Below are 18,133 nucleotides of genomic sequence, written 5' to 3'. Positions count from 1 at the left end.
GGTGCTGCAGCTTTCACATTAAATGCAAAGACCATACTTACCTGCTGTGTGGTTTCTTCCAAGGGGACAAGCAAGGGGCAGCCTTTGTTTTGTTGGATATATAGATATATATTATTCCCCCTCATCCCCCTCGCCCCTGCTGCCCTACCACTTTCAATTGGAAGCAGCCGCCATTGGCAGCGCATTGTGATATCAGGCAGAAGGCCATTGGAAGAATCTAGTGTTGATTTGAGGCCATTCTCCATGCTCTCTGCAGTGGTGGAATGCAAACCACCTGTTGTAAGGACTGCCTTTTCCTTTTCCTGACACATTTCTGTAGGAGACCATCACCACGGATGCCTGGGTGAACCTTGGACTGCACAAACCAAAGGAATCCCCATCCACTTGTAAAGTTGACCGACAAAGTCTGTACCATGTGAGCGCCCTTATGTACGATCCTTGGTTTTGTTGATCTGGAAGTGAAAAAACTACCTTATGTAGAGAAGAGATAACATGGATACCATTTGATGTGGGAATCCTCATGTAAAAAAAAGAAAGTAAACCAAAGCATCATCCTATTAAAAGGAGAAAAGTCAAGAAGTCCTTCCCTATACTGCCTACCAACCACTGTGGTCATTGGTATTCAGCCAACGCTGGGCCCAGTAGAAGCACCTCTGCCCCAAACCACAAGCCAGCTTGAGTGTTAACATCCCTAGAACAACCAGAATTCCACTCTTTTGATCCTATTTGTCTGTCTTTATTGAGATTTGCTTTTCCAGTCCATATCAAACAAGTGTCTAATATAAGAGACCACCACCATTGAAATGCTTTGTGTGAACTCATCAGAAGAAGTTTTCCAGTTTTAAGAAAAGCTTACAATTTTTGTGTTTGTTATTTAACCATATCTCTAGCTTTCTGGCATTCCAGCAACAGCAAGAAAGCATTCTTTGTTTGATATACAATATTTGTTTGATGTACAAAAACAGCAGTTTCTTAGTATAATGACTATTGACTTCTGATTAAGTAGGCACTGAGCAAGAAATAGCCCAAAGAAGGAGCAATTTAAGAAAACAGCTATTCAAAATCGGATGATTACAAAACTCCCCAAGGGGGTTGTGGTTACCGGAAGGTTTATAAAACGATTAGGTACATGGTCAGAAGAGTAATTTGAAACCATTGTGATTAAAAACTTATAGAAATGCTAAAGAAAAGAGCATGACTGAAATAGCAAAGCAGGAAGAGAAGGTGCATTTAGGTGCCATTAGAAAATGATGGATGAGTGCGTTATTGGTAGATTAGAGGAAGTGCCTGTTAGACAGTCTAAAATGAAATAAATTATAGGTCGTTGGCTCCTTGAGAGTTAACTGCCGGACAAGAGCAGAGATCTGATGTAACCCCAGAGACACTGTTGGAAAACCCTGGTAAAACAGTTTTTGAGTATGAGTCAGTATTCATTGCTCATGTAACGGAGTAACTACCTTCAGAGACTCATTTGCACACTCCGTAATCTATATAATGGGGGCATGTTGAAATACATATTTCATCATAACTCATACGTAAGAGCCAATGAGGATCTAGTACAGGGTCAAGGGGAAAACATCGTCTGGAACTCAGATTTAGGGAATTTAAGATTGATAAATCATGGGTGTCCGGATTCAGTGCAGGGTAAGCCACGTGGCATGAAAATGAAATGGTAGACTAGAACCAAGGAAAGGCAAAAGAGGTACATAAAGGGCAAGAAAAACCTAAACTGTTCTTGTTAACTGTTCGCCATTCTGGGTTCAGATAAGAAATTGAAACTGGAATGAACACAGAAACAGAAGGTGCAAGGGAAAAGTTACACTGATCGCAGTACATCTTACTCATACCAACCAAGTCTGTTCTGAATCACTGTTGTAATATGGAAACATGAATATCTAGACTCATAAGTATTAAGTGGGCAGCTCCGAATAAGCTAGCAGTTTTAATTAGCGAGATTGGTGCAGGGAATCAGATTGACTAAGAGGTACTCTTTCCATAGTCTGAGAGGAGAGGCTCAAAAAAAAAATCCATGCTTTTTGAAAACTAAAACAGCTGTAAACTGGAGCCTCTTTTGCATTTTAAAGGGAGGTTTCTAGATAATTTTTTGAGTACATCATCAGGGCTCGAAAAATCATGAACATTTTACTAGACCTGCAGGTCTAGTAACCTAAAAAATGTCCTCGACCTAACTGAAATACACTTGACCTCAGTTTCTGGAAGCGGAGCAAATGCGAACAGTTAACAAGATTGAAAGGCATTTTTACTGCTCATTCACTTTGTGAGGAATAAAGATGCCTTTAAATCTGGCCATCTTGTCACATTTCCTCTACTTTCAGAGACCGAGGTCAAAAGCAAGTTTGTCTTCCTACTCGCCAGAAACGGCAAGTAGGACCCAAAAATAGCTCGCCCTAATTGAATCTGGCTCGCAAATGCGAACGGGCCAGTGGATTTTTCGAGCCCTGATCATGTGCCATTTCCTGTTGATAAGAATGTGGTCAGATCCAGGGTCCGCTTTAGTGCTGGTGTTTCCCATTGCAAAAATATTTGTTGGCTTCCCCCTGATGACCTTGTCCATGGACTCCCTCACTGCCACCCTTTAACAGTGCCCATCAAGTCTCCATAACCACTCTCTCCCATGCTTTTCATTTGTTTTCTAGCGCTAGTCGTACTAGTGTTGGGTGTTAAAGAACTTTACATCACATACACATTAGAGAAACAATGAGTCATAAGAGTGTATGTTAGAGCCTGCCATGGGGGAGAGCAACGGAGCCCCCCCTGGGCCGACTGGCTTGTGACCCTCGCCGGGAGAAGTCCCCGCACGGGAGAGGTCAGCGGGAGTGAGGAGGCGGAGAAGCCACAGCGGAGGAGCGTTTTCAGCGTGCTCAGTGTGGTCAGTGTTCCAGCGTTGTGAGCGTTGTGAGCGTTGCCGCCCGGATCATTGGCTGCGGCAGTACTGTAGTACCGGTGAATGGAGCACTACGAGAAGAGGGAAAAATGGAGTATGCGATGGTCCTAGAAGAGCAGTAATACTCCCAGAGAACTCCTGGTAAGAACGCACAAAGTGGGAAAGTGTTTCTTTGGTCTAGGTGATTGCTACTCGGCAAATAACTTTATTGGCAACAGCGAGCTGCTATATTGTTACATTTCTTCACCTTAAACTGCCTTAACTTTCGTCTGGGTACTAAGAGCGGTAATTGTTACAGCGAACCGCTATATTGTGTCAACTTAACTGCCTCAACGCCTGAGACTCTTCTATTTGGCAGGATTGTGCATGGCTGCGAAGATCGTGACCCCTATGCCGAAACCGGTGGCAAAAGCGGGTAGACAGAGGCCTGCCATTTCACGACTACTGGTGGCGGGCCGGTGCTGTGCACTACGGAGCTGCAGCCGCTTCATAGCCTTGTTTTTGCCCCATCGCTAGCCACCACATATGCACACAGGGACCGGGCGCAGGAGTCGGCGCCCAACGCAGTTGCACACCTCCCGGTGAGCACCACATTGGACATCTGGGTCACCGGTGAGTGGGGGCCTGCCCGCCATTAGCAATCCTGCCTGAGGCGGGACCTGGCTTAGCAACGGCTGCTACGCTGGCCTGGCATTTCCTTTGGAGGAATACCCAGCTGACCAACAATATTTGCTCCCCAAGCGCCTCCCGCTGCTGATAGCGGGCCCTCAGACTTTGCCCCCTATCTGTACAGGAGGGAGAGCTGATGCTGGAGATGGGGGCCACGAGCTCTAGTGTGCCTTGCGAAAGACCGCGTGACCCGCAATGCTCCTCAGTCTACAATTACACCAGGCCCCTCATTTGACTGCCAGCACGAGCTGATCTAGGCCTCCCCACGGACACACGCACGTGTGTGTGTGTGCGCCTGTGCGTGTATGAAAGACTATGTTCACATTTATGTGTGCTTGTGCATGTCTGTGCGTGCGATGTTGTTGACATGTATTTAGGTGTTTTTGTATTAGAGCATGTGATTCTATTTGTGTTTGTGCTCGCAGGTGTTTCTGTATGTGTGCTTATGTCTGCCCGTGTGGTGGTGTATGCATGTATTTGAGTGTATTTGTATTAGAGCATGGGACTGTGTGTGCTTGTGCGTGTGGATGTTTCTGTATGTGCACCCTCTGTTCGCGTCTGTGCGTACATTTGTTGTGTGGTTGTGCATGTCTGTGCATGTGATTGTGTGTGTGTGCATGTATTTGTGTACGTCCTTGGGTATTTTTGTTCTGGAGCATGATAGTTTCTGTTTGTGCATTTGTGCGTGTCTGCGTGTATATCTGAGCGCATTTGTGTGTACTTGTGCATGTGATGGCGTTTGTGTGTGCATGTTTTTGGGTGTTTTTGTACTACAGCATGGGATTTTATGTGTGCTTGTGTTCTTGGATGTTTCTGGCTATGTGCTTGTCTGTGTGCGTCAGTGCGCATATGAGAGTGTGTGCTCACATTTGTGTGTACTTGTGCATGTCTGTGCGTGTGATGGTGTGTGCACGCTGGATTTGTTATTTTCTGGCCACCGCTGTCCTGGATATTGACTTCAACTGCCTGATGCCTAAACTTAGGATGGCCACCAGTGTACAGTACAGTCCCCTGCCTGACCCAAAGATGGCTTCCATAGTGGTCCCCTACACGTTATTTTACTTCCCTGGGACAACAATTTGACATTGACCAGACCTTGAACCTATTCCCTAACCTGCCTACACACCAGTACTTTGAACCTGTGGAACTTACCCCAGACTGTGGAGACCTGAGCGATTTGGCTGATGCCCGGTGGAGCTACGCTATTGCTAAAGAGAAGATGGGTTGTAGACTCCCCCTCCCTGCCGTCACCTACCCAGCCGAACCTTGGGCAGATTTTCCCCTTGTCTCTACATCCTGTCATCCTCCTACCCCTTTACCCTATCCCCCTACCCTTCCTGCTCCATTCACCTTGTCCCCTATGTCCTTTAACCCCTTCAGTGCTAATGACAAGGGTAACTCGTCATGTAGTTCCCATTGATTTCAATGGAAAGTCAATGGACCTACATGCATACCCCTTAGCAGCCAAGTGGTTAAATGCTTTTCTTGAAACGTATCTAACTTTTAACTGATGTAATTTGCAACATTATTGTCCCTCATGTAAAGCGCTCCGATTCCATCGGGTCTAGCCAGCGCTATATAATAACTCATTAATTAAATTTGTTACCATTTAGTACTGTTTCTCCCTTGGTTTACCTCCCTAGCTCCTATCCACTCCCCCCTGAATCATTCACCTTGCCTGCTAGTCTGCCTAGCCCCCTGTCATTTGTGCCCTTTGACTAAGCACTCCTAGTCCTCTTGTAGGGGAAAGATCCAATATTTATATTCTGGAGTCTCAGCGTACCTGCTATGAGAGTCCACTGCGCCAGGGGAGCCACTCACAGCTGAGGTATGGTATGGCACCCCTTGCCAAAGCACTCCCTCTCCCCTTTTTGGGGAAGGATCCAGTATGTCGGCCTTGGGAGTCTCAGAGACCTCTCTGAGAGAGTCCACTGTGTAAAGGGAGCAGAGATCACAGCTTACTGGACTTTGGACGTTGCATTGACTCGTCTACCGGTTTGTGTCCCTGTCGCCCTTCCCCTCCTCTTTCCATGCGATGTCCTTCACCCTCCCCTTTCCCGCCTTCATTACCGGTCTACTGCCCCAGCTCCTTCCCACCTCCCCATAATCTTTCCCCTTACCTGCTTTTCCCCTTACTTGTTTGTTCTTATTGTTTATCTTGACCTTACAAGTAACTATGTTGCCATGCTCTAATAACTGTGTAACCTTTGTAACAGTGTAACCTGTAACTATGATCTGATGCTCATGTAAAGCGCTCTGATACCTCCGGGTCTAGCCAGCGCTATATAAAACCTTTAAAGTAAAATAAAGGTATAGGAGTCACACGCCATCCATACTGGTAGACCGTATAGTTCAAGAGTGCTTGGTCTGGAGAAGCACAAACTCAAAATTTAAAACGTAACACCATGGTTGGTTGTTTGGTTGACTTTACTAATAAGAATGGATTTCTACCAAGTGAACCCTTTTTGCAACATTAGGATACAAAAAGGGGGGGGGAAATCATAACTCTCTATTCTTTAGCTTGTAGTTTGCATGTAGCGCTTTGATGAAAGTTATTAGCTCACTGTTCTATATTAGGATTTCAACTTGTAAACTGCAAGTAACAAAAGGGTCTCTCTAACAGAAGCAGTAACACACTGACCTATTTACATTACACGCACTTTGTGATCTGCATAGTACACGGCAGTCAAAACTTCCACTAGAAAAAAACTCTATCTCTGCAGCAGGTCCATTCATCTTCAAGAGTTATCTTGACATTTTATAGTTGCCTGAAAATTGCTGGAGGCAAGGAGCACGACAGCAGGTGCTTTTAAAACCAAATTGTACTTGAAAACAAGGTCAGCACCTGTCGCGGTGGCACCAATCGCGCAGCCTTAGAGCCGGCCTTCGCCAGATCACATGGGCTGCTCTGAAGTATGCAGAGAAGTTTCTATTTAGCTTGTCCGATCTGACAACGTGCGAACTATGTTTGACATTTTTAAACTGTTTTCTATGATTTCCTTAACTTTTACGACTATTTAAATTAATTTCAGAATTATATTAATTAATATTAAGTCAAGTCTGTCTGAAACGGAGTAAAATCCTCATAATCCGTGCAAGTTATCTAGCAAGTATGCTATCTTCCAAATGAGACTTTCTGAAATGTGTGGCCCACATGGAAGGGCTCGAGATATCCTTCCGATTTACCAGCAGAGGAATTGGTGTATTGGGGTTAGAGATATCCAGTCTTGGGCACTCCACAAAAAGAGGGTTACTTGCACCATGAGTTTATTGTTTTTTAAACCTGGTATATTATAAATATCAAACACTCTCCTTCAGTTAAAGTAAATGGTCTTAAAATGTTAACATGAATGTGTTCATTTTCTTTTATGCTTGTGTGTTTAGGAGTCCAAACCCCCAGAGTCGTTCACTGTGTACCATTACAACGGCCTGAAGCAGTCTAATTTTAATGAAAAGGTAGGCTATTTAATTCAAGATATAGCACATTAGTAATACATTATAAAATAATGTTAATGCATGAAGCATGGTCTTCGTTACGACAAAGACTGAACTAGCGGTTTTTGGAAATTAAAATGTTACCATAAATAACTACCTACGTGCTTTGTAAATAAACTCAAGGAATCCTTGCTCTATATTGGTTGCAGACCTGCCCCTAGGCAATAATACTAGTACCCCTCAAAGCCAGTCGTCAAATCTGTTCGGTGAGATGCTTGAAAAAAAATAAGAATCACTTGTAAACTAGTCTTTAACTTGAGCATACTGTGTTATAGAGACTTATACCTGTGGAAGGCAAAACAAATTGTATATGAATAGGAACCCCCACCACTGTGGAGAAAATAAAAATGTTCATTTCATAAAATAAGTGTTTAGTGAAAAACGAACACAACGTGCCGGTAATTACTAGCATATTTTGACCATACTATCTCCAGTGTTCTTTTGAAGCTGTATATTATTCACCATGAAATTGTCCAGTAAGCATCAGTGTATATGCTGACAATGAAATACATTTCTTTGCAGTTGGTAGTGCTATGTAAATCTGATATCTGAGCTACTTCTTCCAAACATGCATGTTATTGGGTTCCCTGTGGCTTGCCACGTTTTTGGCAGAATTGGAACCAAACTTGATAAGGAAGCACCAAGGCAACTCACCTTGACAAGGGTACATTTCAGATCATCTTACGAATAATGATCATAAAGAAATGCGTGCCAGGGGACTGCTTAATAATGCTGTCTTTATATCATGATTGTCGAAAAACTAGTTGAGTGAAAATAATTAAATGTGAATTGGAAGCCATATATGAACCATAGGGCTGTGACCTCCGATTCTTACTTGAAAGCCGGGTTTATTGGTTTACTTGGGCCAACATAAAGCGCTACAGGTGCTATCAGTAGGAACAGCGGCATGGAAGCCAGCTATCAGGACAGACTGATATGTAAACCTGATTTGTTTTCATAGTCTGACCATTTATTTAGACATGTTGACTCGACCTCGAGGTAGTGAAGTGTCTGTACCCCGTTTAAAGTGTAGCTTATTCACCACTTAAAAAAAAAATATATATATATATCGTCATGTGATCAAGGGCCAAGGGGGACCGAAACGCCTCATGGCTAAGGTGCGGGGTTACTTGCACGAATAAAAAAATTGCACCTTCAAAATTTGGGTCCGCTGTCGTCCTTCCAATTCCTCAAGGTGTCGACTTTCCTGTGTATATATATATATATATATATATATATATATATATATATATTTGCGAACATGCCCTTGCCCTAAAGAAATGATAGGCCATGTATTTTTTGCTTGCCCTACCTACGCCAGACCCTAAAGGAACTGGCTTATCCTGGTATGTAGGCACTTAGGGACACATGGTCATAAAGAAGCCCTAAGTATTCTGAAGTCAAATGCAAGACCATTTTTTGCTTGTGCAACAGCAAAGTTTTGGGGTAAATTATGGTCAATTAGAAGGAGGGCCCTATCGATTTTATTGACTTGAAGGAAGTAAAGGAATAGAAACCCAAATGATCGGAACAGATGGGCGTGTATTTCACACTAGCACTTTGGATTGTAAATATGTGGATTGCTTGCTGTTTTAATTTTGATGTTAGGACACATCTTTTAAATATTGTAATATATTTATATTTGCACTATCCTCATATTGTATCTTTGTGATAAGCTTCTACCCTAATTCTCATCTCTTTTTAAACTATCAAGAGCCTGTATAAGAAATATTTTTAATCTACAGTACCTTTTATACAGATTATTGCCATGCAAGATCTATGTGCTTGTTTCTTTTATGATGCTGTAAAACAGAAATAAAGACTTTTGATGACTGCGAGTTTACTTTGCTCATTTTGCTCACTTGTACACAGTATGCACATACCTAGGGTTCTATTTTCAACAGATTTTGATTTCTGGCTGCCCTCGGGTTGCTTTTCTTAGTCTCCTCTTTCCAATTTTCACACACTTTTCCAAAAAGTTTACACCAAATACAAAATTCTAATGAAGGCCATTGGTAGAGCAGTGCTACCTCTCCTTACCCTGTTTGATATTTCAACACATACTTGCAGCCGTTTCTCTTTAATATTAGTCAAAGTTCTATTGTAAACGATAAAAGATGATTTCTTTACTTTTATAGGTCATGTATGTTGAAGGTACAGCAGTCATTGGCTTTGAAGATCCCATGCTGCAGACTGATGACACGCCAGTCAAACAATGCTTGCGAACCAAATGGCAATTTATAGAGCTACTGTGGACTACAGATCGGCCACCTTCGTTAAATTAATTCAGCAACAGTCTTTAAAAGTATGCATCTGTTTGCAGATAGTGGTTGAATGAGGTGTAACAAATTCATGATTCACTGGAAAGTAGCACCTTAGTTGCTTGAATAAATTACTGGAAATGTCAAGATGTAAATAATAATATGCATCGTCTCTTTTTGCTTATCGCTATTTATTTTAATGTTTCCATGTACATTTAATTGCAATTTAACATCCTGAATCAATTACATTGCCTTTTAAAGGTCGTATGTAAATCTAAAATGATTCAAATGCTGTGAAGATGTGCATACTAGCAAAAATCGCCAGTTCTGCAAAACGAAACCGTAAAAATATAATCTCAATAAAACATAATTCTGTCATTAAAATGTTTGGCCTGAGCCTAACAAATTAAGTGCTCTAACAGTACAATTACCTGGTGCTTCGGATATTTAAACAAGTACATGTGGGCACCTGTTAACAGTGATTACAATGTAGATGTTTGTAGAGGCACTTAATACAAGGTAATCTTTTACTTACCAAGCAAGTGTTTACCCAGCACCCCCACCCCACCACCACCTGAACAGTGTGTTTTGCAAACTGCTTCTTTTAAACTAAGCACTGCTGTTACATGGAGTCGTGCCACTGAACCCATTGATCCTTCACATCTCTGTTTTCTCCCTCGATCTTCTTTTTTATGTTTGGTAGCTTATGCTACTGCTGTGTGGCCTTGCACACTGTCACTGAACATTTGCAGCAGTTGACCCACATAACCTCCACTTCTCTTGCTTGGGGAGCAGTCCTCGCCCACATACCTGCACTCTGTTTACTTTCATTTGATCCACGTTTCCTTTTGAACTGCCTAAATTGAGTACAGAGTAAGGATAGCAAAGTCCGAGGTAAGTACACAGTCTCAATCACCAGCGAGGTACTAAATATTACTGGTTGAGCATTGCAAGTGGAGTGAGTAGCCTAGGTAAAGGTGAAGGACCCTGGTCACAAGACATTTTTAAGCCAATACCAAAAAAACGTATTTATGTCAGACCCAATTGTTTTGGCCTATGAAAAGCATGGTAGGTGCCTGGGAGCAGACAGCCCCCAAGGAACTAAACCTTCTCCTTCTCCGAACACTGTTAATCATCATTTCAAGTCTAGGTCTTCGCTAGGGTTCCATCCCGGTGTTGCACCATGAGATCAAGCCAGTTGGTGCTGCTGTCCCATTGAACCTTCAGGCTAACCAAGCCTCAATCCCTGAGTGCAGGTCACATGTCTAGTTTCAATTTGCTGACTCCAATGATTTGCTCCAGGGAGTCAGGCCTAGTTCATCATATTAGTGGTCTCTTCTTCCGAGGGATCCTTTTTCCAGTAGATTCCTTACCTTCTGAATATCCCCAGGAGCCAGATTAGGGTTGGAAACAATTTTACTAGAATTAGCTCTACAGAGCTGCCAGGTTGTGCTGTGGCTCTAGTTGCAGCTTCGCCCACCCCAGCAGTGACAATACTAGCCTATGTACAGCACTACCTGTCACCCTGACATCACTACCTGTTTTTCCATGTCTTATTCAACGTGTGGTTCAGGTACAGTGATTCTCTATCTCTAGGGCATCTCAGGCTCTGGCGTCAACGCTGCATCCTCCATCCAAGATGCTAGCTCATTTGGCACCAACAAGGCTTTTTGACATCTTTTGCTCCTCTCTGAGCCACATTAGTCTCCTCAGCCCTCAGAAATGGAGGCGATCCATTTACTAAGCAGATAAAAAGGCAGAATTTCTTCTGAGGACCAGACTAATTACTGACCAGAGATTTGCATGCAAAACTTCTTTGGCTTATATTTGGGTGCACGTGACCTTTATAATTTGCTGGATATCGATGACTTTGATCAGATTGATAACCTACTTCCATATATCATACTTATGCTATTCTCTACTTTGATCATCACAGTGCAATTGGCCGCCATATCTCTCCGGAGGGGGATATTGACTATCTATTTTTTCACTCCATTAGTGGAAATTTGATCAGCATAAACTTTGAGCATAAACATATATATGCACTGGAATTGCCCCTTCCTACTACTGGTTGAAAGTCTAAAATTGTACAGCTGTTTTCTGTGACTTCTCAACCTCCGCTGACATTCAACAAGGCCTTGCTAGAGCCGACTTCTCCTGCCTTGAAGAAACTCTTCTAGGGTGACAATTCCTATGCAGATTTCCCACTGCCACAGGCCTGCACTCTCCGGCCCAAAGTTCTTGCCGGCTCACCCTTCTCCGGAAAGCCTTTATTTTCAGCCAAACACAGCTACTACCCTACTGCCAATTCAGATCACGAGTCCAAACTTCTTGATTCTATAGGGTGCAAAGTATGTGCATAAAGCAGTATGGCAGTATGGTCTGCCAATTACAAATGCCTCCTTGACCAGTATGTCCATGCTTTGTGGGAAATGGCCAAACTGTCTACCATTATCTTGAACAAATGAAGGGCTCCTTCTCTAAACTTGTTTGCGATGATCTTGATGCTTACAAGTAGATTCTGAAATGCAGACTAAGTTAGTCTGCACAGTGATATGCAGCATAGTGGCGGCAGTGGCCTTAAACATGCACGCCTGCATGCACTTACCAGACTTTCAAGAGACATCCAGGTTGGTTTGTTGGGTGTGCCAATTAACAGTGATGGTCTTTGTTGGGTGCACTGACTTCTCCTTGTAATATTGTAATACTTATTGCACTAGTGCTGATAGGACAGTTAGCTCTAGCAAATTAGGTTCACCAGTAGTACCATCACTTTCACAGATTTCCCAAAGCCTAGTCTTCCCAGCACAACCTACCTTCCCAACCATTGCAGATTCTGCATCAGTTTTACTGCTCCTTGTGTAGATTATGGAGGATCAAATGGTCGCCAGCAGCAGCTTCATTCCCTTCTCTTAATTTGGCTCTGCTGCAAAACAATTGGTCTGATTAATTCTCATTCAGCCATGAAGTTTGAGTTGAGGGAGGGTGTGCCACTTTCTCCTGTATTGAATCATTCATAGATTCACATGCTTGAATCTTCCCCATTGTTGAGGTGGGTGTTCCACAGTAATTGTAACTAGTAGTAAGACTTCGACTGTAAGTATATTTTCCATAGGATTGTGTAGCAATCCACATAATTTTGTGCACAACCAAAGTTCAACCAATCAAAGAGGAGCATGCACACACAAAAATCATCAGATAAACAGAAGCCAGCACTGAAAAGGGTGATTTCCCCAGCACCTCCAGGAATAACAGTTTAAAAGGTATCCGTATCCGAGCCATCAACACCTTTTGAGAGGGGGTTAACCTCCACTGGCCCTAGGATATCTGACTCCGAGAAACTAGACAAGTCGCTGACATCTACAGTTAAGCTGTCTACAGCTTCTACGAAAGTAACAGTAGTATCGATGACGTCTTCGTTGACAGAAAGATTCTCTACATTGGCCCCCTCGTTGGCACAGAACATACTGCAACTTCGACTGACTCATCAATGGTGGCTCAGTCAATGCCACTTGCACGGGAAATCACCCTGCAGAAGCCTTTTTCCTCATCTGCGGCAGGGTCAACGGGCCTGTCGATGGTCATTGCTGACTCTGTTCTAAGGCCAGAGCTAACCTCACCTAGCAAGCTTTCACCATTGCCACCAGCGTGTCTTCTGGAAATGGGAGACACAGGAGAAGAGGAAGCTGAAAGACAGATTAGGGATGCCACAAGTCTGTCGCAACTGCATGTCAAATGCCCGGACTCAGATGAGGAACGTGAACAACAGTCTGAATACCTGCAAGGTTGCTTTTTCTTCCAGGACAGACAGCAAGCCGGAAGAAAACCTACAAGGAATTCCTCAAATTTGATCCTTACAATGACATGGATGTACAACCCTCACATGAACCTATTATGCAAGTCACTGTAGCTTTAGTGACGGATGTACTCTTAATGTTGCAGGAGTATCATAAGAGTTTTCCTGGTAAGGAAGCAACACCCTCAAAACAGTTGAAAGCTCTGGTGCCACAAATTAAACTGTTGCCACATCAGATAACCCTAAAGGTACAGCATAAAGACATTCCCCAGCCTAGACAATTAGTCTATCGCCATACATGATGACTGTGTTGATCAAGAGGATGACGAGCACAAAGAGGTTGAAATGCAATAGGATCAGGCAACTACCACTGGTAGGGAATGGGACGATTATGTAACTGCTACATGCATACCACCAACACCCCCAGGTGCTAACTTGCCGCCTAATATTGGAATATTCCACGCACTTCTGGAGAGAACAGCCAAGCGTTTTGATCTTCCGATCTCTGTTAGACAAGATGAGTGCTTGTATGATGTCAGAGAGTCAACAAATCAATAAGATCTATAGCAATTGTTGAATGCATTTGGACTTAAGGTCATGAAAAGCCCAGCTGTAGTGGCTGCAGTAAGACCGAGGCATGATAACAAAAATACAAGGCTCCTTGGAGCTCTCCAGCCTGCTTGATCAGTCATCCAAAATCTGACTCCGAACAAGATCCAAGAATTCCAAGGCACCCTGTTCAGATTTCTCAGATAGGAGGTTAGAAGATTGGATAATATTGGGAAGTATTTCTCTGCCATGGCAGCGATCACTATAAGGGCCATCCAGAGCCCTAGTCAAACTGGGCAAGTACGTCCGTCAGATGTGGTAAGACTTAGCTCACTTTCTGGAGTCTCTACCAGACGATAAAAGTCCAGAAGCTCGAGCTGTCTTTCAAGGACGGGAACAGGCATCTTTGAAGATAATAGGCACATGATGGATGTAGCCTTTATCGGCTTCAGACAAATGGCTGGAGAGGCAGTCTTGAGAAGGCAAGGATGGCTTAGGGCAACATCTTTCAGGTCGGAAGTGAAAGCAAAAAACCTTATTCAAAGAACACATCGCCTTACAATCCATCAAGGCTGACAGGGAGACTGTAAGATACTTAGGAGTTCTACAATGAAGAATGTTTACATACTTTTGAAGAGCTAGAGGGAGAGGACAATATCATTTTGTGGAGAATTCCAACCTTCTAGATACCAGCCTACATCAGCAGCTGCATGAATATCTACAGCAGTATTTCCAACAGTATAGCCCTTCACAAACCACAACTTTCTCCAGAGAGCCAGGTAGAAGAATAGCTGCAGACGCAGGTTAAGGTCAGGAGTCCTCCAGAAGACAGTGACAGGAAAGCGACCCCAGTCACCTCAGTACCTTTACCTCACTTGGATTTCAGAGACCCGCTGTTCAGTTGCAAGAAAATTGGAAATCCAGCTCTTCTGTCAGGTGTGTCTTGGACATCAAGTATGGACACACCCTACAATGTATCCAGAAACCTCCATGCCTTCTCCCTGCCAGAAGATCATACCAGCATCTTTGGCTGTTAAGAGAGGAAAGCAAATCTCAAAGGTAGCAATAGAAGAAGTCCCACAAAACTGCAGACACTGAGGTTTTTACTCCAACTTCTTTCTACTGAAGAAGAAAAATGGAAAATGCAGACAGGTGTTGGACTTGAGGCAGCTCAACAAGAACATCAAAAAACAGTTCTTCATAATGATTACGCTGCACAACATAATTCAGTTGAACAAGGAAGACCACATGACATTGTTAGGTCTTCTAGACACCTGTTTCCGTATCCCATAGATGTAGAGCACAGGAGATATCTCCGATTTCAGGTGGCTGAAACTTGCTACCAATTCAGGGTTCTACCATTTTTCATAAAGTCTGCCGGAGAATTTTTACCAAATGCATGGCACCAGTAGCAGCTTACCCGAGAAGAAACGGCCACCAGGTATTTCCTTTTCTTGACGGATATCTGATAAAAACAAATTCTGACATTGCTGCAATGAACTGTACAATGGCATGCCTTCAGCTCTTTGAAGAACTTGGCCTCCACATAATCAAGGAGAAATCTTGTTTAACTCAACACACAACTATCACTTTTCTGGGGGCTGTTATGAATACAAAGATTTGCACAGTATAGTCAACAAACGAAAGGATTGCGAAAATAATGACAATGGGATCTATCCTGTAAGGAAAAAGGTCTGCTTCAGTAAGGCAATTCACATTGTTTCCAGGACTGATATCATGATGCATTCCTCTCATCCCAATCTGCTGTTTGTACATGAGACCACAGCAGAAACAATTCGACAAGCAATAGACGCAAACCAGGGCTAACTTGTGTATGTTATCCTTATAGCAACAGAAATAGTGAGCGCTATGCAATTGTGGATGAAGTAAAACATTGCAGGGGGTGTGACTTTCTGAGTCAAGACTCCAGGTTACGTCATGACAACGGATGCCTCAAAGGAAGGCTGGGTGGTGGGCACATCTCCAAGATCTCAGTGGATGTCTAAGGAATATCACCCTTTCTCCTTGGATCCTGTGCGAGTGCTACAGCATCGTTTATCATTATCTCAGGTCGGTCTTTGTCATAGCTCTATTAGAGTACATCTAAAGCCAATTTCAAGATACAGCTGCTCTAGGAATAACAAGTCCCTGTGGTCTCGCAGGTGAATAAAATAATTCCTTGAAGGGCTATTTCGAGCTTATCCACCGATAAGAATACCACTGATTGTTTGGCAGCTAAATACAGTTTTAACTCAACTGACCATTTGAACCTATCCATAAAGTGATTATCAAACATCTTACATGAAAAACAGATGTTCTATTATCACTAACATCTGCAAGACCGTTTTGCGAGATACAAGCCTTTACAGTGCAGGATCCATACATTCAGGTCAAGTATGAGTCATCCTACGTACTAATCCTTGATTCATACCAAAGATACCTATAAAAGTTCACCTCAATAAACCAATTGTCTTAAAAAGTTCTTTCAGAACCCATCGAGCAAAGCAGAAAGGTTGCTTCATACATTTGACATTAAGAGATGTCTGAAATTTTATGTAGAGAAAACAATCTTTCAGAAGGTCTGATCAGCTTCTGGTCACATTTGCGTCCCTGATAAAAGGTCAACCAGTGTCGAGAGGAACTATATCGAGATGGGTATCTGCGACCATAGCTCTTTGTCAAGAAAGAGTGGCAAGGGCACTTACATCCAAAAATGTGGCAACCTCAGTGGCTCTATTCACAGGAGTGCGCTCGCTTGACATATGCACAGCAGCCACATGGTCAAACAGGCATATGTTTACAAGACAATATTGTCTAGATGCTGCCAACAATAAAGATGCAGCAGTGGGTCGAGCAGTTCTTTGAAATTTGTTTAAATAAGGTGAGTTTGTTTTCGATTATTTACAAATGTTATTACTCTGTGCATTTACATTGCAAATCTGTAAATTTCTTTGTCCAATTCTCGTCTCTGCATAGAAACCTTAGATTTAATACAGGAGACAAAAAGTCATTTATTTGTACACTGTGGTTCGCCAGTATTGATGTCTTTCATAAATTCACATGCGACCGCCTTCCCGTCAGTCGCACTCCTCATTAATTTTATATCAAGTTCTGTGGTTTATTTTATGCAACTGTGCTACCAAATCTGAGGTGAGAAGCCGCTGAGCAGGAGGAATGGGGCGCAAACTCCTCTTTGATTGGTTGAACTCAAAATGATGTGGATTGCTACACAATCCTATGGAAATGTACTTGCAGTCTAAGTCCGTGACATTTTTTACTGCTAGTCATAATTACCGTGGGACTCCCACCTCGACGACGTAGACTATTCTAGCATGTGAACACATGAAAGATACCAATACTGGAGAACCACCGTGTACAGGTAAGTAACGTGTTTTTTTCGGGCTCAGTTGAAGTCCTTCACCAAAGACCATTGGATGTCTTGGTTTAATCCACAAGGGCTATATCCTTTCGTTTGTGGCCACTTCTCCAGAACATCCACCTGATTTCACAGTGTTCTCCAGTCATGCCTCAAATTTGGAGGTGGTAGTCCTGGCCTTGTTACAGAAAGGGCCTATCGAAGTGGTGCTTTGAGAGAAGGGAGCAGGATTTTATTCTGTTAACGTACTGGTCCCTAAAAAAGATGCAAGCTTGTGAACCACTCTGCATTTGACGTTTCTGAATCTTGTCATTACCAGATAAGGTGCTGTCTTTGAGTCATATCTGCACTGGATTGTATTGCATTCCTTGATCTCCAGGATGATTGTTTTCACATCTGTCCTCCTGTTTTAATGGGGCAATCTCTGCTTCACAATTGGGTGGTGAAGGTGAGTTTCAGAAGCTGCTTCAAACCACTTGGCATGTACATTGACCTTGCTCCATTGTTTTCTTTTCCATCTGTTGACTGAAGCCACGCCTCACTCTGACTGAACATCTTCTCTCCATTGTGGAAATCCTGCATACGACCTTCTTGGGGAGTATGATCCAAAATTATCAAATCGAGTGATCAATCTGGTCCAGAAAGTATCCGTATTTTGGTCTGAATGAACTTGTACATCTTTTGGTCTCCGGCAGAGTAATGACCACACATCAACATGCTGGAGCTGCTGGCAGTCTATATAATCCTGAAGTTTATTTTTCCTCTATCATGTGCCATGTCAAACAGGTCGCCTTGGACAGCACTACTCCCATATGCTATCTCGGCGGACAAGGAAGACTCGCTATCTGAAAGAAACATTAGTTAGTGATAGATTCCTTACCTTAGAATAACCCCCAGGTGTCAGACTGTATTCGGAAAGCTTTTGTCAGCAGTACCCCTGGGAGTCGGTAGGTGTCGTCGCACGGCTCAGTGTACGTTGCTGGCATCATAGTCGCCGAGATGACGTCGCTGGAGCTACTTGGACGCGCCCATGCGCGCTGACATCAGTTCTTTCTTCTTCCGCACCAGCAAGCGCAGGTCTG

At 43.1% G+C, this 18,133-nt stretch overlaps 1 protein-coding gene across 10 annotated transcripts in view; it reads left to right on the top strand.

Annotated features, from left to right (window-relative positions):
* MINDY3 (MINDY lysine 48 deubiquitinase 3) overlaps positions 1-9,714 on the top strand; it is a 213,025-nt gene extending 203,311 nt beyond the window's left edge. For all 10 annotated transcript variants that reach the window (XM_078663611.1, XM_078663608.1, XM_078663607.1 and 7 more), the window contains 2 exons: positions 6,959-7,030; positions 9,208-9,714. In XM_078663611.1, coding sequence (XP_078519737.1) covers positions 6,959-7,030; positions 9,208-9,354 — 219 coding nt within the window. In that variant the 3' untranslated portion in view covers positions 9,355-9,714. The remainder of the gene's footprint in view (positions 1-6,958; positions 7,031-9,207) is intronic.
* The last annotated feature ends 8,419 nt before the right edge of the window (positions 9,715-18,133 follow it).

The sequence above is a fragment of the Lissotriton helveticus genome, chromosome 10 (genome assembly GCF_964261635.1).
Source record: "Lissotriton helveticus chromosome 10, aLisHel1.1, whole genome shotgun sequence".
NCBI classification, from domain to species: Eukaryota; Metazoa; Chordata; class Amphibia; order Caudata; family Salamandridae; genus Lissotriton; species Lissotriton helveticus.
This window is presented reverse-complemented; position numbering and strand designations above follow the sequence as displayed.